At 42.8% G+C, this 26,609-nt stretch overlaps 1 protein-coding gene across 1 annotated transcript; it reads left to right on the top strand.

Moving 5' to 3' along the window:
• Positions 1–12,953: 12,953 nt before the first annotated feature.
• On the top strand, positions 12,954–21,211 carry prkag3a (protein kinase, AMP-activated, gamma 3a non-catalytic subunit; the record flags this gene model as incomplete). The annotated part of the gene is made up of 10 exons (XM_080720910.1): positions 12,954–13,052; positions 14,399–14,480; positions 15,393–15,451; positions 16,469–16,514; positions 16,718–16,772; positions 17,076–17,202; positions 18,125–18,290; positions 19,472–19,509; positions 20,397–20,543; positions 21,095–21,211. Exons 1-10 carry the CDS (start codon positions 12,972–12,974, stop codon positions 21,209–21,211), a joined length of 918 nt encoding a protein of 305 aa, XP_080577036.1. The 5' UTR covers positions 12,954–12,971.
• Positions 21,212–26,609: the final 5,398 nt, after the last annotated feature.

Below are 26,609 nucleotides of genomic sequence, written 5' to 3' on the forward strand. Positions count from 1 at the left end.
CGAAGCAGGTGTTTTTATGCCTAGAATTATTGAATGCTTTAACTATTGAAAAATAGCAGATCTACAAGCTTGCAGCGAGGCACCGAGTGCCGCGCTGCGAGCTTGTAGATCTGCTATTTTTGAAAAAAAACGTGAAAATGTGGGCACATTTTTTCAATGTATATTTTTCAAAGCAAACTTTTGTAACTCAAATCTCTGCTTCCGGGGGGTCTGCGGCCAAATACCTGTAATTTTGGGGGTCCTTGACATGAAAAAGTTAAGAGAACCACTGATTTAGAACAAGGATTTAGAAGTCGGGTCAAAGATCGGGTAAAAAGTTATTCAAAAATTTGCACACATTTCCACGTTTTTTTTTTTTCCAAAAATGATTCGGGCACGTTCCGGGTATTTGGAGGTTTGGAACAGTTGGTGAATTGTGCTTTGGTTGATGGAGATGGAGATGTGTGGAAGTAGGAAGTCACCCAGTTTACTCTGTAAAGGTTTGGTTCAGACATACGAGCACATTTTGTATTTTGCTCATCATCGTAAAGGATATATTTCATTTTACAGTTGTAGGTTTACCGTGTTAAGTTGATCACACACCTGGCACTGAATTAGCACAGCTAAATGTTAATGTTTTTTTACAGCATTCTTCCAACTCTGTCCCAAAGGTGTCAAAGTTTTCTCATGGCACCCGGAGGAGGGTTTGTGTCAATGTTCTCCATGCTACTGGTTTCTCTACTCTTTATTTTTCCAGATTAAAAATTGTAGATGTACACGCAATCTTGTACATCTGCAAGTTTTGAATAGCCAAAGTGACGATAGTCAATGAAGCAGAAACTATCTACCAAATCTATGAAAAGTCTGCCACACAATTGTGTATCTACAATATGTAGTGGTGGTGGGGCCGGGGGTCCCCTGCCCTCGCAGCTAAGGGGGTCCTTGGCCTGAAAAACCTTGAAGACCCCATTTGCTAGATTGTTCTTTCAACGTCTATGTATTGGCATCATTGGCTGCTGTGGGTTTGAGAGGACATTGACACACATGTTTTACTAAAGGCTTTCAAAGGGAGGTGAGGAGGGCCGCTCAGGGCTGGTGAGGGGACGTAGCTCCGTGGTGAGGTGCCCTGGGGTGCCCGCCTGGGTAGCAGGGCATCAGGGAGGGCAGTGGCACTGCGTGGCAAGCTGGCACCTCGTCTAGGAGTGGGCAATGTGGACAAAATGTTAGAGTTGTTTCCATACCCAAACCAGTATCGGAAAAGCTCCCGGTATGTACTGAATAAAATGCTGTTATTTTGGGGAGGTTTGGGTTACATTTTGCGTTAACGCTTGGGTTACATAGGCGGGTGTGATCCATGTCATTTGTCACAGGAGGGGAGGGAGGAGTAGCCAGAACCGTGACAATTGGGTGGCACCCAGGACAGGTCCCCGTGCCACAATGAGGAGACAGTACATGTAACGTCATTTTGTTAACCAACATTGACTATTTACTGCCTTTAGTTGAGGTAAGGGACAGACTGTTTGGGTGTTTTGCAACGGGTTTAGTTACAGTATCGATGAAGATGTCTTGTTTAAATGATCTGTTAGCAGCACCGCCTCCTCTTGAGTGATTTGTTTTCACTAGAAGTTCTTTAACATTTTGATAACAGTTTTTTATGCTAACACACAAACACCTACCTACCTGCCTGGTGGCTCTCTCTCTCACACACTCACACACTCTCTCTCTCACACACACACACACACACACACACACACACACACCAAAGTGGTAGGTAAAAAAAAAACATGTATTGAATTTGCACAATCTTCACTTTAACAGCAAGAAGACCAGATCACTCCATTCATTGTTTTCACATGTAGTTTTCAACTTGGCAGAAACATCTTGTTGTTGTTTCTTTTGGTGAAAGTGTGTTTTCTGTTCTCAGCTTTGCTTTCATCCACCCCAGTGGTTCTCAACCTTTCTGTCCGTCACCCCCAAAAAAAGATCATATTCCAAGTAAAATAAATAAGTATTCATATGTTTTTTAAACTGAGGAGGACCTCCCGCCCTGACACGAACTTGGAATTGGCATTTCTACCACTTTTTCTGGTCACCTGTTCAGATACTGGATTCTGATTGGCTTAAAACAGTGGTAAATCAGTCACCCACTGTTGTGTTGCAGTTGTAACATTTCCAATAACCTTGCAAGTTACAACTGTGTTTTCTTTCATTTATATGGTAGAAGTGGTAGAAAAGCAATTTACCATTCGAGGGTCGTAGGTTGTTCGCCTTGTGCCACAACCCTGAAACAGTGGTAAATCAGCCAACAACCCACTCCCTCTCATGGTAAATGGCTTACATTTAGTTTGACTCAGTTCCACAGATAAATCTTATGTGAGGTGTTTAAAAAAGGTAGTCCTTATAAATTGCCACTTGTCATCTTTAGAGCCTCCCCAAAATCATAAGAGGATCTCCCCTGGGGGTCCCGACCCACAGGTTGAGAACCACTGATCCCACTGATCTACCCCCCTTCTAGAAGGAAAGTAAAGTAACAGGAAAACGGTGGTTGTTTTTCACTTCTATTTCATGAACACGTTTCTTTAGATATGCGGTGTGGTCCTCACTGCTCACCAGGACATAACATTTACATTTAATTTTAAAGGAGTAGTTCACCCCCAAAATGACTTTTTTTCTGTTGATTAGTCACGCCATGGAGACTTGAGTTCAATAATTATTTTTAGTTTTTTGTCAAGACAAAAATTTGATTCGAGTAAATTTACCCCCATTTCAGGAACGAATGGGGTAAATTTATTGTTATCACGTTTTTGTCTTAGGAATGCGACAAAAAACTAAAAATATTATTGAACTCTAGTCTCCATGGCGTGACTAATCAATAGAAAAAAAGTCATTTTGGGGGTGAACTACTCCTTTAACCACTTGAACCCTAGAGCAGTGGTTCTGATACAGTTTTGCCTCAGGTCACGCCTGTAAATAACCTTTTCATCAACGGCAAACCCTGAAGTACATTGTTATACTTACTTACTTTGAGAACCCCTGCCCGTCGTCTATTCTTGGGGCAAACAAATTAAGGCAAAAAGTGATCTACAAGCTCACAACGTGATATGTTGTGAGCTTATAGAGCAGCAGTTTTTGTTAAAGAGATTTGATGTAGAGACATCTACTAAGGGGACCCAGGACTGAGCCCTGGGGGACCCCACGTCACATAGGGGTGTAATGAGGTCAAACACCACATCCCTTTAATTTTGTAATCCATGTAAGATACGTGTACAAATCTGTAGAAATGCCCAAACTTAATAATAAAAAAAGAATAATTCCATATATTGCTGCGTCAGTTTTTTGTGTTCTGAGCTTCTCACACTACTTATAGTTCAGAGTGAATGAATGCTTTAAAACTGACACTCTCTCTAGGTCGTCCTCAGACGAGCCTTCCATCGTCGCTTCCAGTCATCCCGGTTCTCCATACATCTGGCCAGCTCGTTGGTGCTTTGTGCTCCTACGTCTTTCTTGAGTACATCCACGTATGTTATTGTGGGACGTCCTCGTGACCGGTGCCCATGTGTTGGTTCCCACAGCACCAGTTTGCTGGCAGGAAGCTCCTGGTGTCTTTGGCAGTGTCCTGCTAGTCTCATTCTTCTGGCAGCAATTTTCTCGCTAACCCTTGGTATTCCCTCATACAGGCTCTTGTTGGTAACATGTGCACTCTTGCTGATGTTAAGTACTGCACGCAACATTCTGGTGTAGCACCCGTCTAGAGACTTCTGCAGGGTTGGCTTCAGGGTCCAGCATTCACTGCCATAGAGGAGAACAGACTCTACCGTTGCAAAGAAGAAGCTGAGTTTGATTTGGCGGGGGAGGTTGGAGTTCCATACACTGTTCATGCCGTTCAGGGCCTTCCATGCAAGTGCCTTCCTCACTTGAAGATCTTTCTCGGTTGAGTTGACCCATGCGCCCAGGTACTTTAAGTCCTTGACTTCCTTCAACACAGCGCCTCCTGTTGTTGTCAGAGGTGGGTGTTCCGGTTGAATGAAATATTGTAAGGCATGGCTTACCAAACATTTCAGGCTGTGACCCCTCCAAAATAATTCTATCTGAACTGGGGACCCCAAGCACTTGGAATAGTAGGCATTACATTTAGGTTTGACTCTTCCACAGATATATATCTTGAAAATAGCCGAACTACAAGCTCACATTATTTTGGGGGAGGGTGTCACTGCCTGAAAAGTTTGGGAACCCTTGCTTTGGAACTGATTTTTTCTTTTTTTTTTTCCTAAAAAGTAACAGTTTCCACCCGACAACGTCATTTAGCTCAGTGTTTCTCAACCACTGTGCCTGGGGACCTTTGGTGTGCCCCTGAGAAGGGTCAAGTGTGCCTCTTGAAACTGCTCGAAAGCCAGTATTGTATTTACCATTTTAAAAATGATTTAAACTAGTGAAAACAGCCGATCTACAAGCACACAACGCCTCGCACCGCGAGGCGTTGTGTGCTTGTTTTCACTACTATTGTGTGACAGCCTTGTATGATGAAGCAGGGCTTTGCTTTGCGAAGAAACGTACACATTTGAAACTTGGAGATACAAGGTTTTCTTCCCGGCAGTGACGATATTTACACCCCTGTATTATGTTGGTGTGCCCATGGATTCTTGGGACATGAAAAGTGTGCCCATGCAGAAAAAAGGTTGAGAAACACTGCTTTAGCTCATTGACATTCTACAGAGGATGACCAATGACGTCTGACCAGACGTTTTCTCGCTGCCACATAATGGAAGGAACAGATGCTTTGTGCAGGACTTCCTGTTTGCTGGCGTCGTGACAACAATGAAACAGCAGAACACCTTAGGACACAACTGGACAGGACAGCTTCTCCAACCAGTTAGAACGCAGCGCCAGGTTTCCATGGCTACCGCCCCGCATCCTGCAGGGCTTGCTTCACGGCCCAACATGAAAAATGTTCTATCGATTGCTCACGCCATGGAGACTTGAGTTCAATAATATTTTCTTGTATTTGTCACATTCCTAAGACAAATGTGATTATAGTAAATTTACCCCCTTTGATACTGGATGGGGACCCAAATGCATTCGGGTCCCCCATTATTGTCTTAGGAATGCGACAAAAAATATTATTGAAAAATCAAGTCTCCATGGCGCGAGTAATCGATAGAAAATGTTTAATTTTGGGGGGGGAGCTATTCATATCCATTTTTCAATAGTTTATATTTATTACTCTGCTGTATATAAACCATATGCAAATATTGTACTTCTGACTCCACTGCAATTATTTGAAAACTTTTATTTTGCAAGAACATTTTTACTTTAACCCTGTTAGCCATGTTATAGTTTTTCAGAAATGGCACATCTAAAACCTCACAACGTGTCATGTTGCGATACGGTTTGAGCTTTTAGATCAGCTAGTTCTGCATTTGGTGTGTGACTGCTTTACATATACAGTATGTTGATGCCAGTCCGTCTGCACTATTACTCAAGTAAAAAAAAAAAGAAACATTAGTCTGAAATCAGACGAATCCGTCGGTGCCCTTGGTGGATTCGGGTCTGGCCCAGTTCAATTGTGAATCCATTTCCTCACCCCGAAGAGAGGGGCGACCAATCAGGGCCCAGTATTAGTCTGGTTTGTGTCCGGAGTCTTTTTTTTTTTTTTTTTTTTTTCGAAAAAAAAAAAAAAAACTACTTCCATATAAAAGTACTAGACTCATATCCACGTGATATAGTCTGGCTACGCGAGACTAAAAAAACATACAGTAATAGATTTATAGGATTTTTTTTTAAAACAACCATACGGTGCCATACGATTCAGATGACTACAACTTCTTGCTTTATGGTGAACTGTTCATTTTGACAGTACATTTTTATTTCATTTAATCTTTTGAATAAAAATAAGTTTAGTTTTAGTGCTTAGTGTGAATGTCCCTACTGGTCTCTTCTCTACTAGTCCCTCCCTAACACTTTTGTCAAGGTTTTATTTGTTGACAAAATTGTCAATATATTTAGTCTTATAGTTTTAGTCATCATTTAGCTTGTCGTTTTTGTTTAGCTTTCGTAAGTGAAACAAAGGTAGTCAACACAGTGTTGATTTCGTCGACTAAAACTATGACAAAACATGTTTGCCGACTGACGAAAACTAAATAAAAACTAAGACTAAATATATTGACAATTTTGTCAACAAAATAAAAACTAGACTAAAACGTTAGGGAGGGACTAGTGGAGAAGAGAGTCATTTTATGTTTGGTTGCTCTCAGGTGTTGCGTGCTGAAAATAGCAGATCTACAAGCTCACAACGCGTCGCAGAGCGAAGCGTTGTGAGCTTGTAGATCAGCTATTTTCAGCACGCAAACCAAGTGTAAAATCAGTCATTACGATGCCATCAAGGCCTGCCAAAATACAATTTAGTTGACTAAATAAACTGTAGATTTAGTCGCCTAAAAGCTTATGATATTTAGTCGACTAAAATTAGACTAAAACTAAAACTTCCCAGGTGAATAAAATATGACATTTTATTCAAAAGACTATGACTGAAACTAAATCAAAATTTGCTGTCAAAAACAACACTGAGTCAACATTTTTTTTTCTTTTTTTTCTCTCGTCCTTTTTTGAGCGGTGGTTACACCGTCTCCTATACGTGGCCGTGTGTGTATGCGTGTGTGTGTGCGTGTGTGTGTGCGTGTGTGTCTGTATGTAGCCTGCAGGCCTGCAGTACTTTTTATGACCACACATGTTAAGGGAGGGGCGCTGTTGTTCAGGCCAGGCCAGACCAGGCACACACACACACACGCACACACACACACACACACACACACACACACACACAGGGGGGAAGGGGGGGGGGGTAAACCACCGCTCAGTTCACACGGGTGTGATTTTTTAATTTCAGTCAAGCTAGCAAGGGGACACCCACAGTAGCCCAGCAGTCCCATGCACTCCCCTCCTATTGAACCAGTGCCAGCAGCCCCCCCCCGCCCCCCTCCCCACCCACCCCTACACACTTATGGGCCTCTCTCTCTCTCTCTCTCTCTCTCTCTCTCTCTCTCTCTCTCTCTCTCTCTCACACATACCACTTGAGACTCCGAATATAGACCCTGCTAGGAAGAGTCTGCCTGCCTGTGTACACACGCACTCTCTCTCTCACACACACACACACACACACACACACACACACACACACACACACACACACACACGGACACCTTTCTGCTAGCTTAGCTTTGAATGCAGCCTGTTACATGGAAGAAGAAACATGGCATTTCCCAAACGGGTAAGACAGTTCAAATTGTGTGTGTGTGTGTGTGTGTGTGTGTGTGTGTGTGTGTGTGTGTGTGTGTGTGTGTGTGTGTGTGTGTGTGTGTGTGCGCGCGTGCGTGCGTGCGCGCATGTTTACATAGATAGACCTTTATCGATTATTGTCATTTGTCAGGGCAATTCATAAACACGGGACAAGTACAGAGAAATAAATTAAAATGGTGTGTGTGTGTGTGCGTACGTGCAGGGAGTGTAACTGGAATCAATGGCATAATCATTGAACATGTTTTATGTAGAATTGTGTGTATGTTGTATAGATATCATTAATATTATTGATGTGTTGTATGTATGTTGTATAGATATCATTAATATTATTGATGTGTTGTATGTAGGCCTATGTTGTATAGATAGGTATCATTAATATTGATGTGTTGTATAGTTCTCATTACTATTAATATGTTGTATGTATGTTGTATAGGTCTCCTTACTATTAATATGTTGTATGTATGTTGTATAGGTCTCATTACTATTAATATGTTGTATGTATGTTGTATAGGTCTCCTTACTATTAATATGTTGTATGTATGTTGTATAGGTCTCCTTACTATTAATATGTTGTATGTATGTTGTATAGGTCTCATTCCATGCAGATAAACAGGACATGCAGGCAGCAGGTACAGTGCATTTGTGTGTGTGTGTGTGTGTGTGTGTGTGTGTGTGTGTGTGTGTGTGTGTGTGTGTGTGTGTGTGTGTGTGTGTGTGTGTGCTACAGTGCACATGTGTACAGTAGGTACAATGATGTGTACAGAGTACAGCAACTTGCAATGGGCCTGGTGTACAAGATACACTACACCACTATGATACCCAAGTACCTGTCAAAATACTTTATAAACATTAAGGATGTCCATAATTACAACACCAGAGGCAGCGCCACAGATCACTTTCAACCCAGAGTCAAAACCAACAAAGGGTCAAACTCTTTTTTCTGCTATACCACCAAAATGTGGAAAGACTTACCGAAGGTCATAAAGGAGTGTGGATCACTAGCATCCTTTAAAATTGCCCTGAAAAATCACTTACAGGCAGCAGCCGTTCGCAACTGGTAAAAAACTAACCTAGCCCAACCCTGCCCTCCCCTGCCCATTCTTTGTATATATTATATGAGATACTTCAATGGTTTCCAGTGGAAATAAGCTTAGTCTTTTCATGGATCTCCTTTTAGTAGACATTGTACCAGTGAACTGTACCGTCATGAAACTGTACCTTTTCCTATGCAAACTTCTAATAAAGTCTTCAATCAATCAATCAAAGGTCTACATACCATTTCCAGACTTTTCAGGCTGCGAACCGGAGACCTCCTCACCCTGACAAAACACTTGGAATTATATTACATTAAGTTTGACTCACTTCCACAGATTACTCAGCCAAACAGCCAAACTACAAGCTCACAACAGCTCGTAGATCGGCAATTTTCACAACGATTTGCCTCTTTCTTATGTAATATTTGACAATTTAAAATAGATAAATAAATAAAAAGGTCTTAAAATTCATAAAATGATAACTTAAGTAATGTGCAGATAACCTGTATACAGATATATTGTACGTTGGTTTGTTTACAGAATGAGAAAATAATGTTTCACATTAGGCCTGGACCAATCACCTGCAGGGACCCCCTATGGCAGGGGTTCCCAAACTATTTTGTCTCAGGGCACCCCATAAATATTTGTTTTAATCCGAGGCACCCCTACATTATAATTTTCACTCTCAGCACCTTATATTTATAGCATATTGTCGTTGTTGTTGTCGGGTGGAAACCTTGTATGTCCAAAACCGTTTGTTTTGTATTTATCATCTATAAAATGTACTAAACTAGTGAAAAACAGCAGATCTACAAGCACACAACGCCTCGCATCGCGACGTTGAGATAATAGCCATTTTGGTTAGAACTGACTGAAAATAACTTTGTACTTCAAGTTTAAAATTATACTAAATATTTTTCCAAGTGTCCAAATAAATTCCAAATATTATCAAATGATCTCGCGGCACCCCTGAACTGCTGTCACAGCACCCCAGGGTGCCCCGTCACCCACTTTGAAAACCCCTGGCCTGGCCTTTGGAGATACTTATGTTGCAATATTTGTGAGCAAATAGATTGACCCCCTGTTTGGTAACCAATGCCCTACCCCAGTTTAGATCTGGCAAAATGATCCTCTGGTGTGAGCTATGATTTAATGATGTCATTAAAGCGGTATATTTCAATTGGGCCTTTTGACTCGGAGGCTTTCAGCTTTCAGGAAGAAACCAAAAACGTATTTACTTATTTGCATATTATAACCACACCTGGGGGTCTATTAGAGTAATGTTAACTCCATAGACACATACACAACATATTATAACCACACCTGGGTGTCTATTAGAGTAATGTTAACTCCATAGACACATACACAACATATTATAACCACACCTGGGGGTCTATTAGAGTAATGTTAACTCCATAGACACATACAAAACATATTATAACCACACCTGGGTGTCTATTAGAGTAATGTTAACTCCATAGACACATACACAACATATTATAACCACACCTGGGGGTCTATTAGAGTAATGTTAACTCCATAGACACATACACAACATATTATAACCACACCTGGGGGTCTATTAGAGTAATGTTAACTCCATAGACACATACACAACATATTATAACCACACCTGGGGGTCTATTAGAGTAATGTTAACTCCATAGACACATACAAAACATATTATAACCACACCTGGGTGTCTATTAGAGTAATGTTAACTCCATAGACACATACAAAACATATTATAACCACACCTGGGGGTCTATTAGAGTAATGTTAACTCCATAGACACATACACAACATATTATAACCACACCTGGGGGTCTATTAGAGTAATGTTAACTCCATAGACACATACAAAACATATTATAACCACACCTGGGTGTCTATTAGAGTAATGTTAACTCCATAGACACATACACAACATATTATAACCACACCTGGGTGTCTATTAGAGTAATGTTAACTCCATAGACACATACAAAACATATTATAACCACACCTGGGGGTCTATTAGAGTAATGTTAACTCCATAGACACATACACAACATATTATAACCACACCTGGGGGTCTATTAGAGTAATGTTAACTCCATAGACACATACAAAACATATTATAACCACACCTGGGTGTCTATTAGAGTAATGTTAACTCCATAGACACATACACAACATATTATAACCACACCTGGGTGTCTATTAGAGTAATGTTAACTCCATAGACACATACACAACATATTATAACCACACCTGGGTGTCTATTAGAGTAATGTTAACTCCATAGACACATACAAAACATATTATAACCACACCTGGGTGTCTATTAGAGTCATGTTAACTCCATAGACACATACACAACATATTTTAACCACACCTGGGTGTCTATTAGAGTAATGTTAACTCCATAGACACATACACAACATATTATAACCACACCTGGGGGTCTATTAGAGTAATGTTAACTCCATAGACACATACACAACATATTATAACCACACCTGGGTGTCTATTAGAGTAATGTTAACTCCATAGACACATACAAAACATATTATAACCACACCTGGGGGTCTATTAGAGTAATGTTAACTCCATAGACACATACACAACATATTATAACCACACCTGGGGGTCTATTAGAGTAATGTTAACTCCATAGACACATACACAACATATTATAACCACACCTGGGTGTCTATTAGAGTAATGTTAACTCCATAGACACATACACAACATATTATAACCACACCTGGGGGTCTATTAGAGTAATGTTAACTCCATAGACACATACACAACATATTATAACCACACCTGGGGGTCTATTAGAGTAATGTTAACTCCATAGACACATACACAACATATTATAACCACACCTGGGTGTCTATTAGAGTAATGTTAACTCCATAGACGCATACAAAACATATTATAACCACACCTGGGTGTCTATTAGAGTAATGTTAACTCCATAGACACATACACAACATATTATAACCACACCTGGGGGTCTATTAGAGTAATGTTAACTCCATAGACACATACACAACATATTATAACCACACCTGGGTGTCTATTAGAGTAATGTTAACTCCATAGACACATACACAACATATTATAACCACACCTGGGGGTCTATTAGAGTAATGTTAACTCCATAGACACATACACAACATATTATAACCACACCTGGGGGTCTATTAGAGTAATGTTAACTCCATAGACACATACACAACATATTATAACCACACCTGGGTGTCTATTAGAGTAATGTTAACTCCATAGACACATACAAAACATATTATAACCACACCTGGGGGTCTATTAGAGTAATGTTAACTCCATAGACACATACAAAACATATTATAACCACACCTGGGTGTCTATTAGAGTAATGTTAACTCCATAGACACCATACACAACATATTATAACCACACCTGGGGGTCTATTAGAGTAATGTTAACTCCATAGACACATACAAAACATATTATAACCACACCTGGGTGTCTATTAGAGTAATGTTAACTCCATAGACACATACACAACATATTATAACCACACCTGGGTGTCTGTTAGAGTAATGTTAACTCCATAGACACATACACAACATATTATAACCACACCTGGGGGTCTATTAGAGTAATGTTAACTCCATAGACACATACACAACATATTATAACCACACCTGGGTGTCTATTAGAGCAATGTTAACTCCATAGACACATACACAACATATTATAACCACACCTGGGTGTCTATTATAGTAATTGTAACTCCATAGACACATACAAAACAGAAAAAGTACAAAACTATGCCGTCACCACCTCTTACAGATTGGTCTCCTGTCTCTCAATCGCCTTCATGTAAAGTATTGTATGTGATGATCACCTCTGTCTCTACCGGTAAAGTACAACATTCCTCTGGTTCCAGTGTTCCCGCTCATCGCCGCACGCTCACACGCACGCGCCCAGCTGCTCCAAGCCATTGCATGCACATACACACTCGCGCGTGCACGCATTTCCAAACAGAGATGTAGCGAAAAACATCATACAGACACGGCGCGTGCACTATACTATACATACACTGAGGCAAATGAGTAGGCCTACAGCAGATATACAATCTCATGTGATCACCTCTCTCTCACTTCATGTAAAGTAGTGGTTTTCAACCTTTTCAGGCTGTGACCCCCAAAATAATCATATTTTAACTGGTGACCCCCCCACCCTGACAAGCACTAAGAGTTGAGGCATTACATTTTGTATAGCACGTTTCTATTGTGAAAATTGCTGATCTACAACGCCTCGTGTTGCGAGGCGAGGCTTTGTGAGGCGTTGTGAGCATGTAGATCTGCTATTTTCACAATTTCTGCCTCTAATATTTGACAATTTGTCCAATGTTTAATTTGTCATTTTAGAGGTATTTAAAAGTCCTTAAATTGTCACTTTAGAAATGTGCAGATACCCTCTATACACTTAAACTTTATGTTAGTTTGTTTACTGTTGAGTGAGAAAACAATGTTGCACATTAAGTTAATCATCTGGGGACCCCCCCAAAGTAATTTGGGGACCCCTCTGGAGGTCCCGACCCACAGGTTGAGAACCACTGATGTAAAGTATTGTCTCATTGATCATTGATCACCTCTCCATCCAGAGGACGATGCCAACGTCTACATGACCTTCATGAAGAGCCACTGCTGCTACGATGCCATTCCTACCAGCTGCAAACTGGTCATATTTGACACCACGTTGCAAGTAAGAACTCTGTCTGTCTATGACAAACTGGTCATATTTGACACCACGTTGCAAGTAAGAACTCTGTCTGTCTATGACAAACTGGTCATATTTGACACCACACTACAAGTAAGATCTGTCTATCGTATAGTTATCTTATAGTTATGTACCAGCTTATGCCTTAAAGGCCTGTCCATACTGTCCCCGACCACCAAAAGTTTCGTCGGAAAGGTCCCGTTCAGCTACAAAATCGTCACTCGCATCTTCTGAAAAGCATTACCCCGAATTAGAGTTCAGAAAGCTGCACGTCGGAAAGTCGGAGCTCTCAGATGAAATGTTCAGTGGTTGGAGACAGTATGAACAGGCCTTTAAGTTAAGGCATAAGAGCTGGTAAGACAATCAAAATACAGCCCAGTCTTTTAAATTTCAGGGTCCCCAATTTCAGGGGTCGATTTGAAACTAAGTCCCTCAAGGTAAATGGTGCATTTATATAGCGCTTTTATCCAAAGCGCTTTACAGAGATTGTGCATTACATTCACCCATTCATGCACACATTCATACACCGGTGGCGGCGGAAACCATGCAAGGCACCAACCAGCTCACCGGGAGCAATGTGGGGTTCAGAGTCTTGCCCAAGGACCCTTCGACATTAACTCAGGGGGAGCCTGGATTCGAACTGGGAACCCTTCGGGAACCCTTCATGCTCTAATAACGGTTTCTCTACCCCTGAGCTATGCCACCCCACGCATAGGTAACCCTGAGGGTCCCTGGACCCCACTTTGAGAACCACTGATCAATGATTATACGGCTCAACTCTTTCTTCCACAGAATTTGTGAAAAGTACATTTACTCAATCATCAATCTTACAATTTTAACAGAGGCTACTTACTGTACTTTATCTTAGTGCTAACATTTCTTGATTCTTTATTTTTTCTTTATAGAGGATATGCACATGCATAAAGTGAATGTCAAATCGAGTGGCAAAGTGACTTTAATGTAATTTATTGCAGTCAGATAGGACTTTTCTGTGTGGATGTATGGGCTGTCAAGGCCAGAAAATATTTTTTTTGCATTCCCGCTTAACTTCCGGCCAGGTATGATGATGATGTCACACGCATTATATCCTCTATTTTACTTAGCTTTATTTAGTGCTTACTTTGCAGATTTAGGTGATTTATATTTAAACATCCTTTACCAGCAGTAACATTAAAGTGATGAACACATTGATGCATTACTAGAGTCAAAATCCAGTCATATGACTGTGAAATGAACCATTCTGCATAATGAGCATTTTTATGTTCTCAATGAGTACCTCTTACACCAATGCTTTATTACATTCCTATTGTTTTTGTTTGTTTGTTTTTCAGGTCAAAAAGGCGTTCTTTGCTCTGCTGGCCAACGGTTTGAGGGCTGCTCCGCTGTGGGACAATAAGCTGCAGAGGTTTGTGGGTAAGAGAGAGGGCAAACTACAATATCTTCTAAGTCCTAACCGTTTTCTGATTAAACTGTACAGTATATCTGTGGTAATCAAACTTTTCATGTCAAGGACCCCCAAAATGATGTGTATTTGGCCACGGACCCCCATCTCAAAGTATTTAGTTCCAGGGACCCCCCTAGAAGCAGAGATTTGAGTTACAAATGTTCACTTTAAAGAAATATGTATTTAAAGATTTGCACACATTTTCACAGTTAAAAAAAAGCAAATCTTGTAGATCTAGTTTAGAATAGTCAAAGTATAAAATAATGTTTAAAGTGGTTCAAATTATTAACTAACATTGTAACTAAAATAACACGGACGCATTCCTGGTTTTAATGGGTTTACATATTGATATTTATGTATAAATAATATGCCATAATATGACATAAATGTAAGGTGCTATGGATGTTGTTATATCCACAACTTTCCAACATCCCATCGTGCATTGCGCATAAGTTGCACGGAGCTTCCGGCGCCGCAGCCGAGTGTGATCTACAAGCTCACAACGGTTGCATCTGCGACGCGATGTGAGCTTGTATGTCTGCTGTTAACCGGAAGTGTGGTGCAAAAGATTCTCCAGTAAATTCCCGCAGAAAGAGGTAGATAGGGGCTGCTGTAGCTCAAGAGGTTGGCCAATGATCCATGGGTTGGGGGGTTCTAATCCCAGCTTCTCCTGTCTACATGTCGAAGTGTCCTTGGGCAAGACACTGAACCCCAAGTTGCTCCCGGTGAGCAGGTTGGTGCCTTGCATGGTTTCCACCGCCACCGGTGTATGAATGGGTGAATGTAATGCACATTGTAAAGCGCTTTGGATAAAAGCGCTATATAAATGCACCATTTACCATTTATATAAGTTATTATAAACAGTTGTGTTTCTCTTCCAGGTATGCTGACCATCACAGACTTCATCAACATTCTTCACCGCTACTACAAATCTCCAATGGTGTGTAGTGTGTGTACCATATGCAGAGTTTAAACTCAGTGCTCAATGCTGATGGAAGCTGCAGGCTCACTCCTCACTCACACCAACAGTGATAGTGGTTTTCCATTAAACATAGGCCTTTAGATGTGTCCAAAACCTCTGAGACATCCCTCTCACTTTGGTGTGCATGCCTAGTTCAGACCACATCAACATTTTGATTGGCTGTCTCTCGCTTTGCCCTGCCGCAAACCATCTATGTATGGTGAACGTTTGGTGGAATCAACCGATCTACAAGCTCACAACGAGTTGTGTGTGTTGCAGCGCGGTGTGAGTCCATGGGCGCAAGTGTCTTTATGTCTTGTCTTTATGACAAAATATAGTCGTGCAAGCATTTGATGTTATATTGTCAAGTGCAACAGAGCCATATGAATATTGTTTGAGAATTTAAAATCGACATAATGTGACGTCAGACAGTTAGTTTTAGTTGACAACTATGCAACAGACTGTGTACAGTATAGTTCTGAGCGCAAGCCCTGCCACAGAGCGGAGGTCCAAAGACAAAGAGAGAAGGCTCTCCCAAAGTGTCCACATTGTTAGTCACGCTTTCTTATCGTAAATATAACATTTTGCCAAATCCTTAAACGAACCAAGGGGTCTCCGACTGACTAATCGAAATGTTGATTATTCCGGTGGCAGTGCCAACTGCCAGCCATGCAGGGACGCATTATTTGGCTCCAGCCTCCAAACCCCAACTCATGTGCGATTCCAAATTGTGCTGCAGGGACCCCTGGGCTCCAGGGCACCTGACTGTGCATGTTTTGTGCACATGCTATAATCCGTCCCTGATGGAACCATGTTGCTTTCTCAGAACTCTGGTGTAGCAGTTTGGTGTAGATGATTGTATACAGCATACATTCTTTAACGTATAATTACTTGCTGATCATCCTCACAGGTCCCTTCATTGAACTGTCTGGGTAGTCGACGCTAATGCGGCTGAAACAAACCCTCATGTCTGCTTTGTCTTTTCTCCTCTCAAAGGTCCAGATCTATGAGCTGGAGAACCATAAGATTGAGACATGGAGAGGTGATACTTTTCAAAGTAAATGACCTTAATGTAGGACCAGTGAAATGCTGCCTTTGTGTTGTACTGTACGCCTATTGTTGTTACTCTCCCTCTCACACACGTGTGTGTGTGTGTGTGTGTGTGTGTGTGTGTGTGTGTGTGTGTGTGTGTGTGTGTGTGTGTGTGTGTGTGTGTGTGTGTGTGTGTCTCTCTCTCTCTCTCAGATGTGTACCTGCACTACTCCAATCACTACCTGATAAGCATCACTCCTGAAGCGAGGTAGGACTGATCTGAAATCACTGCCTCTCCAAATCTTTAATAAACGGAAAATACAATACAATCTAAATACACTGATAATTACTGATGTCAATACGTGTCCACTGAAGCACTCCTCTCCCCATCGCCAGACCTTCCATCTCCATGCTAGTCTGTCCACAGAGGCCAAGGCGCGCTGACTAAATAAGAACATAGTTCAACTTTTGGGAGAGGATCGCCTAGTCTAATTTATTCTGGTATTTCCTCTCCTCTCCTCTCCTCTCCTCTCCTCTCCTCTCCTCTCCTCTCCTCTCCTCTCCTCCTCAGTCTGTTTGAAGCCATCTATTCCCTGCTGAAGCATCGTATCCACAGGCTGCCCGTCATCGACCCCAAGTCGGGGAACGTCCTGCACATCCTGACCCACAAGAGGATCCTCAAGTTCCTGCATATATTTGTGAGCAAACGTCAACATAACCATGAATATCAATGACATTACAACAGAATCAGAACAGCATTAAGGTTGATAGGTTTGGTATAGTTTTTTGCAAGGTGTTTAAGACATATTTGAGAGGCACCAGACTTCAATGTGTATAACCTTTTTTTATGGCTTTGAGTAATTGAATTGTATTACAGTAAACGTGACTAAGGACGCACATATCAAAAAGGCCCAGTGTACCCTTTGAGATCTAATTGTTCCCATAAGGCCAGACCTCACCAATGCAACTAGTCGCAACTGCCATTGGTTATAAAGGTTGCAAGTAGTCACATTAGTGTGGACTGGCCTTAAGACTAGGCAAGTGAGTAAGACTTGGCATTGCCACATAGGCATGGATGCCTGGCGGTGTCTGCGGTTTAATTCCCGATCTGGACGACCTTTGCCGCGTGTCACTCCCGTCTCTCCCCCTGTTTCCTGTCAGTCTACTGTCCTATCTAATAAAGGCAAAAAGCCCCAAAACAAATCTTAAAAAATAAAAGAGAAGACAAGTCAAGGGTTCTCCAACTTTTTGGGCCACGACCGGACTCAGGACCTCCAGTGGGGCGGCTGTGTCTCAGAAGGTAGAGCAGGTCGTCCAATGATCTTTGGGTTGGCAGTTTGAATCCCGGCTCCTCGTGTCCACATGTGAAAGTGTCCTTGGGTAAGACACTGATGCCCACATTGCCTGCAATGAGTGGGTCGGTGTCAGCTTGCCACCGTTGGTGTGTGAATGTGGGAAGTGAGGACGCTGGTGTTGACTGAATGAATGGAACATTGTAAAGCGCTTTGAGTGCTTAGAAAAGCGCTATAAAAAATGCAATCCATTATTTCCCATGAAGCCACAAAAAGAGCCACAAACAAAGAAAATTAGACCCGTAACAACATCTGTTGTGGTCCTCAGGGAGGAATGGTCCCCAAAGCCCAGTTCCTCCAGAGGCCCATCCAGGAGCTGGGCATCGGGACGTTCCAGAACATCGCCACGGTGCAGCAGACGGCCACCGTCTACGACGCCCTGTCCATCTTCGTGGCCAGGAGGGTCTCAGCGCTGCCCGTGGTGGACGAACAGGGTATGACACGCTGTCCAAAACCAACGTCCATCTTTTCAATATTTCATCCACTCTTCAATCATCACCATCACTACATTGACTCAATAGAGTGCAAGTCAATTACACAACATAGCACACTAACATTTAGACATCCCTTTTATAATGGGACATCAGACATGGTGAAGCATTGAAATAAAATAAATATTGAATAGATTTTTATTTATTTTCCATCATGGTGCTTCTGAGCTCTCTGCTTACAGTGGAAAGGTTTTGCTCGAGACCACAGGAAACAATGAACAAATATATATATTGTGGTTTTACTTGTGTATCTTTTACCAAAATCAAATCAAATCAAAATCTACTAAATATGAGTTTCATTATGAGAGACTCTGAGAGTGTACAGACATTACCAAATGGAGAGGTGTACACTCTCAAAGTTAATTGAACGCTCTATAGTGATTATTATAGAGCATGATGTATACTTACTCACAGACGTTGTCCATGAGTATAATGTTTTGTCACTCACAACTTAATCCAAGGTCTTTGGATATTATGGGTGCGTTCGGAAACCCGCACCGGGTGTGTGCTCAGTGTAGTGCGTTCAGTGGGCGTGACGTTGTAAAGTGCGCTCAGTGTGGCTTATTTACGAACGACCAGTTAACAGGCAGCTGTGCGCTTTTTCACTCTGAACTCTGAAGGTAAACTTTCTGAAAAGCAGCAGTTGCTAACGTAACGTTGATATTGAAAGGAGATGTAATGCATAACATTGGCATACCTGCTGTTAGTTTACACGTTGATGCGTGTGAAACTATCAAGCCCAAACGACCAACGAAGCTGCAAATGCTGCATTTTGCGGTCATTTCCTCCATTGTTCACAGCTGAGAAGCGCTCGAGACATGGCCATGAAAACCAACCAATGAAAACACCACACTGACGCACCACACCGTCAAACCCCATCTTCTGAGTAGGGTCGTTCGCCCTCAGCACACTGGTGCGGCGCGCACTGGATTTCCGAACGACAACGCACCAAGTGCACCGAATAAACGAACGACAACATGGCACACCAGTGCGTTGAGTGCGCATTTCCGAACGCAACCTCAGCTAATGATGTCCTAATGAATATATTGTGCGATCCAGATATAACAGGGTTTAATGTTTTGTTCAGATAACTCTCACCATCCATATGCTGTCTCCTCTCTCAGGCAAAGTGGTGGCTCTGTACTCCAGGTTCGATGTGATTGTAAGTACTGATGTTTATATACAGTTAGTTACTGATCTGTCAGGTGGAAACCTCATATGTCCAAAACTGTTACTTTTCAACATTAAAAGAAACACAGTAAAAGCAGTGGATCCACAAGCTTTGCTTTTGTGTGATGCTGTAGTATGATCCAGTAAAAGGTAAATGGTGCATTTGTAAAGTGCCTTTATCCAAGGCGCTTTACAGAGATGTGCATTACATTCACCCATTCACACACACACACATTCATACATCGATGTCAGAGGAAACCATGCAAGGCACCAACCTGCTCACCAGGAGCAACTAGGGTTCAGAGTCTTGCTCAAGGACTCTTCAACACTAACTCTGGGGGAGCCCGGGATCGAACTGGGAACCCTTCAGGATACTGATCGATCCGCCATGATTTGACATGTCACCGTTCATCAGCCTACAAATAACTGGACAATCAGTCGGAAATGTCATGGTGCAATACCAGCTTGACAGCGTGTCGCGGGTTCGAGTCCCGTTCCCGCCGACCTTTGCTGCGTGTCACTCCCCATCTCTCTCCCCATTTCCTGTCGGTCTACTGTCCTATCAATGAGGGCATAAAGGTCCCAAAATAAATCTAAAAAACAAAAAAATAAATGTCAGGGAGGAGCACCTCATTTAGATATTTCTCATGTCATTGTTGTTGTCTGGTCAAACATTTGAAGACAAAATAACGCTCATCCTCTGTTGCTTGATGCTGAGCCAAAACTGTCAAAGCAGTAGTACTAGGAACAGAAAAAGGGGGCTCGCAACTCACTTTTGAACAGGTCCAAGTTTATTGATGACGACAGCAGCACAGATAAACGTTTCGACCGTTTTTTTGGTCTTCTTCATTTTGAATTGTGCTTGTTGTTGTTGGCCAGAACCTGGCGGCCCAGAAGACCTACAACAACCTGGACATGAGCATGCAGGAGGCGGTTCAGAGGAGATCCTGCTTCGTGGAGGGAGTCATGAAGTGTTACCCTGACGAGACCCTGGAGACTGTCATAGAACGCATCGTCAAGGCTGAGGTATACTGGACTAGACCAGAGAAAGAAACCCAGAAAAAAAAACATATGTTCAAAGATTAGCCTGCAGGGTGATCAAGGCTAGGGTGAGTGCTACGGGCTAAGGTGGAGTCTGAGGAGGTGATTCTTCAGAGCGAGTCTGTAGATCCAACTGCAATGGGGAAAATCTACTTCTTAAAATAAATGTATCATGCCTGTTGCTAAGGTATGGCAACATGACTGGTGTCTTGCACGCGCACGAAGGCTGGTGCAAGACATGACTGGTGCAAGACACCAGTCATGTTGCCATACCTTAGCTTTTTCTGAACTGACGCCACTGGGGAGTTCAATCCACAGTTTGGGAGCCAAAAGGGAGAAGAAGATTCTGGGACGTGTGGATCGTTGTCCCGGATGTTCTTTTAGCGAAGGTTCTGTCCGCTGAATACAACACACATGTGTGTGTGGGGAGGAAATAATCATCAATGACTAGGCTACATTTGGGAGGAGAAAGTGGGTGAAAAGCACAAAGAAAAGACAACGTCTGTAATGTCTCTGTGCGTCGTCCCCCCATGCAGGTCCATCGGCTGGTTCTGGTGGACAGGACAGACACGGTGAAAGGCATCGTCTCTCTGTCGGACCTGCTGCAGGCCATGGTCCTGACGCCCGCAGGGGTCCATGCTCTGCTGCCCTAACCACCACCACCACCCTGGGACCATGTCTCCTGGGGGTCCATGTCTCCTGGGGGTCCATGTCTCCTGGGGGTCCATGTCTCCTGGGGGTCCATGTCCTGCTGCCCTAACCACCACCACCCTGGGACACGCTGTCTCCTGGGGGTCCATGTCTCCAGGGGTCTATGCCCTGCTGCCCTAACCACCACCACCCCAGGACACGCTGTCTCCTGGGGGTCCATGTCTCCTGGGGGTCCATGTCTCCTGGGGGTCCATGTCTCCTGGGGGTCCATGTCTCCAGGGGTACATGTCTCCAGGGGTCCATGTCTCCTGGGGGTCCATGTCCTGCTGCCCTAACCACCACCACCCCAGGACACGCTGTCTCCTGCCCGCCTGCCACACTTCCCCAGGTCTGATGGCCCCTGCAGCCCTGGAACCCTGGCAGGTATACTATACTGTAGGCCAAGGGTCCGGGACCCCTAGGGGGAGTTACTACAGGTGGTCCTCCAAATCTTTGTGTGAAAGGAACTATTTTTCCCCCCTTTTTTATATGAACCACATGTCCATATTCTGAGAACTTTAGCCAAAAGTAGCAGATCTACAAGCTTACAATGCCTCGCAGTGCAAAGCGTTGTGAGCTTTTAGATCAGCTATTTTCGGCAAAAAGGTTTGGAGGGGAAAAGAGCTGACTAAGGACCGAGTGAAAGGTCAAGTTCATAAAGTATTGACGGTTCAAGTGGTTAAATATCTGAAAACACAAATTCACATGAATCCAAAATACACTGATGATTGTGCTTTCAAACAATGAAACAATATCTATGAAAAGGTTGTGGGGGTCCCTGCTTCATCTCTCTCTCATCTAATAGGGGTCCTTGGCCTAAAAACGTTGAAGACCCCTGCTGTAGGCTGTTCCTGCCATTCCTTCACTTCATTGTTCAAGATGTCTGAGCTGTCTGTCTGTCTGTCTGTCTGTTTTCCGTTACCCTGTTGTTTCTGTCTCTGTTAACCTGGCTTTCTACCGCGTAGGAAAGCCTGGCATTATTAAACTGAGCCATGTCATCCAGTTTAGGGGAAAAGAGAGAAAAATAAATCGTGTTCCGTTTGGCGTTGCATTGTTTTTACTCACCCACATGACGCGAATCGATTAGTTTAATCTAGTAAAAATGGACATACCAAATGATAAGTATATACTGTACAGAAATAAATGAAACGATTATATCAAACTAAAGACATTTTAAACTACAGTAGGGGAATCATTTGGAGGTTCAGAGCAGCGGAGGTTCCGGTTGTGTGTTCCGGTCGACTGATGACGTAAAGTTATTTAATCTCCAGACCGGATCAGAAACCCAAACCATTTTATTGATCTCACAGGCTGGTCTCTGTATCCCTCACACCTCCTCCTCTGTCTGAAGTAACAAGCTTAAGGCTATAGATCAGTTTCTAAATCTTTTTTTTTTTTTTGAAACAAAGAAGAACCTGAACCGGCAAAGAACCGGTTCAGGTTCTTCCTCCCGCCTATGGGATGAACCAGAGGTGAGCTTTTCCACTGAGAACCGAGTTTGTTTCAAACCGTAAAAGTTGGTTCCGAACGGGAACCACAAAATCCTTGGTTCCTCTGGTTCAATCTGGATCGAGCAAGGACGAACCAAAGGTTCCAAGAAAGTTGAACGGCACTGGTTCTGGAACCAAGGTTCTTTTGGTGGACAAGGCCCCTCAGATTGGTCGTCTCCTTGACCCATCACTGCCCCGTTGCCTGGTTCTTTGTAACATCTAGAGTCCATAATGAGTCCTTAATGTTCATTGTTTGTCTGTTTTAGAAACAGAAGACAGTGGAGCTGAACATTCACATGAACAGAAGCTGGACGAAATGTTTCCTCGTTGTGCTCTAAATAATGTAATTCTGTCTTTTGTCATCATTAAAAAAGCAACGTTGATAGTTTTGTCTTATAATGAGATACAGATTCATGGATATATATATAGTCTGTAATGGGTCCCATATTGGTCCATATGCAGCTACATTGATCAAATTGATCAACATGTTTACTTGGTGTTGTATAATAAACATTTATATTAAAGGTTGTACGCATCTGAGTCTGACTAGTCTTTTTCATATTAAACTGCAGTGAGCAATCTTCGTTCCGACTCTCAACCTATGGTCATGAAGTGTGGGTCATGAACGAAAGTATAAGGTCGCGGGTGCAAGCGGCCGAAATGGGTTTCCTCAGACGGGTGGCTGGTATCTCCCTTAGAGATAGGGTGAGAAGTTCAGTCACCCGAGAGGGACTTGGAGTAGAACCACTGCTCCTACACTTGGAAAGGAGTCAGCTTAGGTGGTTGGGGCATCTAGTACGGATGCCCCCTAGGAAGGACCTCAATGCGCGTCCCACTGGGAGGAGACCCCATGGCAGACCAAAGACCAGATGGAAGGATTATATCTCCAAACTGGCTTGGGAACGCCTCGGTATACTCCCTGAGGGAGTGGAGGAAGTTGCTCAGGATAAGGAAATCTGGAAGTCTCAGTTGAAACTGTTAACGTATGTTTTCTCATGTCAATACATCTCCTTTGAATTGAATTGAATTGAATATCCTTACATGACATTCCAGTGTGTAGTAGCATCTCTAGTCCACTAGGTGACGTAAGTGAGCCTTTCTCCTCTGTCTTGCACAAAGTAATGAAGACAGTAAACAAGGAAACACATGACAGCTCTGTTACTCAGATCCCATAGTCCAGAGGGACAGTGTTTGGTTTGGTTTTGACAGCTGAGCAAACATGACAGAATTAATTAAATACAATAAATGAATGAATTAATTAATGAGTACAAAAACATTTATGTGAGGCATAATTGTACATATTTGTAATGCTGTATATGTCTAATAATGTCTAATAATAACAAATGCTATAGTATTTACCTAATATTCATAAAAAAAACAAATACAAGAAAAACAATAAGAAAATAACAATAATGATGATGATGATAAAATAGATTAAAAGCTATATTAAAATAGATTAAATACAAACCAAAGAGGTACTGTGCGTTAAAAAGAAGACAACGACAACAAAAACTTAAAAAGAACAGAAAAAGAGAGAAAAGAAAGGAGACATTATTTATTATTCTACCTCTCTGCTCTGGCGTCGCCCCGGACAACCAGCCATACAGCCAATCAGCGACCTACCCAGCCTCCTGTCACTCCTCCGGGCCATGGGATGTAACCTCTCTACCTTCTGCAGCGTGATCCGTGACGACAGAGGGCTCGTCAACAGTGTTGCCATGTCCTCTTATTATAAGCGACTTTGGGATTATTTTCCTGTAAAGTTGCTTGTAAATTAAATATTAAATAGATAGATGGGTCTTGTTTATAAAGTATATAGTTGCATATTTGGGCTTGCTTCACGTTTTTCCTTTTTCTTTTTAATCCAATATTTCAAGATTTGGGGAAAATAGCAGATCTACAAGCTCACAACTGTGATCTTGTAGATTGTTTTTTTTTTGTAGATTGTTTTCTATATCCACCACCAGAATTATTTGCACCACACTTCCGGTTAACAGCAGACATACAAGCTCACGTCGCGGCGCTGCAGCGCTGGAAGCTCCGTGCAACTTCTGTGCAATGCACGATGGGATGTTGGAAAGTTGTGGATACAGTAATGGCCTAGCCCTAGGCTAAGGATAGGCAACCATAGACACAGCACACAGGTGAGTGACTGCCATGGTGCTGGCAGAGGTTTGAGATAGCCTATAGGGGGGGGGGGGGGGGGGGTTATGAGGCTAAGTTTGAGAGAGGTTGTTTAAAAACCATATACCGTACTGTAGTCAATTTAATGAAGTCCCCCTCCCCTCCCATCTGTATACACTCTGTACTTGATTCTAGATTCATCCAAACTCTGAATTCTGACTGGGGAGGGAGTCTGGGAGATAGGTGGGTTATTATTCTGAATGGGAACAGCTCAGGTGGGCACCAAAACCATCTGGGCACTGGGGATAACTGGGCACCAAAACCATCTGGGCACTGGGGGATAACTGGGCACCAAAACCATCTGGGCACTGGGGGATAACTGGGCACCAAAACCATCTGGGCACTGGGGATAACTGGGCACCAAAACCAGCTGGGCACTAGGGATAACTGGGCACCAAAACCATCTGGGCACTGGGGATAACTGGGCACCAAAACCAGCTGGGCACTGGGGATAACTGGGCACCAAAACCAGCTGGGCACTGGGGATAACTGGGCACCAAAACCAGCTGGGCACTAGGGACATGTGGGCACTGGGGATAACCGGGCACCAAAACCATCTGGGCACTAGGGACATGTGGGCACTGGGCAACTGTACGAGGTGGCACCTGAATTAGGATCCGTGTTTCGAGTTTGTTATAAGGTTGTTATATTTATGGACAATCAAAATAAGTTGTAAGTACTTTAATTTGATGTCATAATTAAACCTAATGTTGATAACATGCCGACACACTAAAAACATGGCCCTTCATCTCAAAAAGGTTGCCGACCTCTGGCCTTGACCTAAAGTGCCCTAGCTAAATTAATACATATCATTGTGGGGACATGACAAAGTTTGAGAACCACTGATATAGCAACATACCCCCCTCCCGCCCTTCATTTTATTTTCTTCAGAACACTTATTAGGATTTAGAAGACATTTATTTGTAGAATCGGCCTATGGGCTATCAGTGGTTCTCAAACTCCAAAATGATATGCATTTGGTCGCAGACCCCCATCTAAAACTGGACCCCCAGAAGCAAAGATTTGAGTTAAAAATGTTCACTCTGAATTTGGGTCTTGCCTTAAAGGGATATTTCACTTTCAAAAAAACTTTTGGTCATTTTATCGTCTAATCAGGCTTTTATGAACACCCTGAACAGTTTTTAATTTGAAAGTGGAATATCCCTTTAAGCTGGATGCAGAACAGCCTAGTAGTCACAGACATAGAAAGGTAGACGCCTCTTCCGGCTGGGGGGTGCTGGTCCAAGACTCCTGGCAAGCCTCCCAATAACTCTATGGGCCTCCAGAATTCTGAGGCGGGGCTCTTGGGAATTCTGAAGGACGCTTCCTTGTGCGTCACAGAATGGGAAGCTCGGTAGTCCAATCAGATGCAGTCCTGGCAGGACTCCCTCTTTCCCATTGGAGGGGGCAGAGTGCCTTCCGCAGTTCCACAGTTATGCACTTCCGCCAGGGGTGTTTGACCAGTCGCTCTAATGAACTGCAGCGGTGGAGGAGGTATCTAGCTTTTTATATCTGTGCTAGTAGTTGCTTCTTTTGGGCTGTTACAGTTTTCATAGACCCGATTACCTGTTTCTCTCACAAAACCTGGCGGAGGGGCCTCGCCATCCACCCATCCCATCCCATCCCATCCCATAGCCCGTGATGATCACCTCCTCCTGTAATAAAAAAAAAACAAAACACAACAACA

Source organism: Nannobrachium achirus (assembly GCF_963921795.1).
Source record: "Nannobrachium achirus genome assembly, chromosome: 24".
Classification (NCBI taxonomy): domain Eukaryota; kingdom Metazoa; phylum Chordata; class Actinopteri; order Myctophiformes; family Myctophidae; genus Nannobrachium; species Nannobrachium achirus.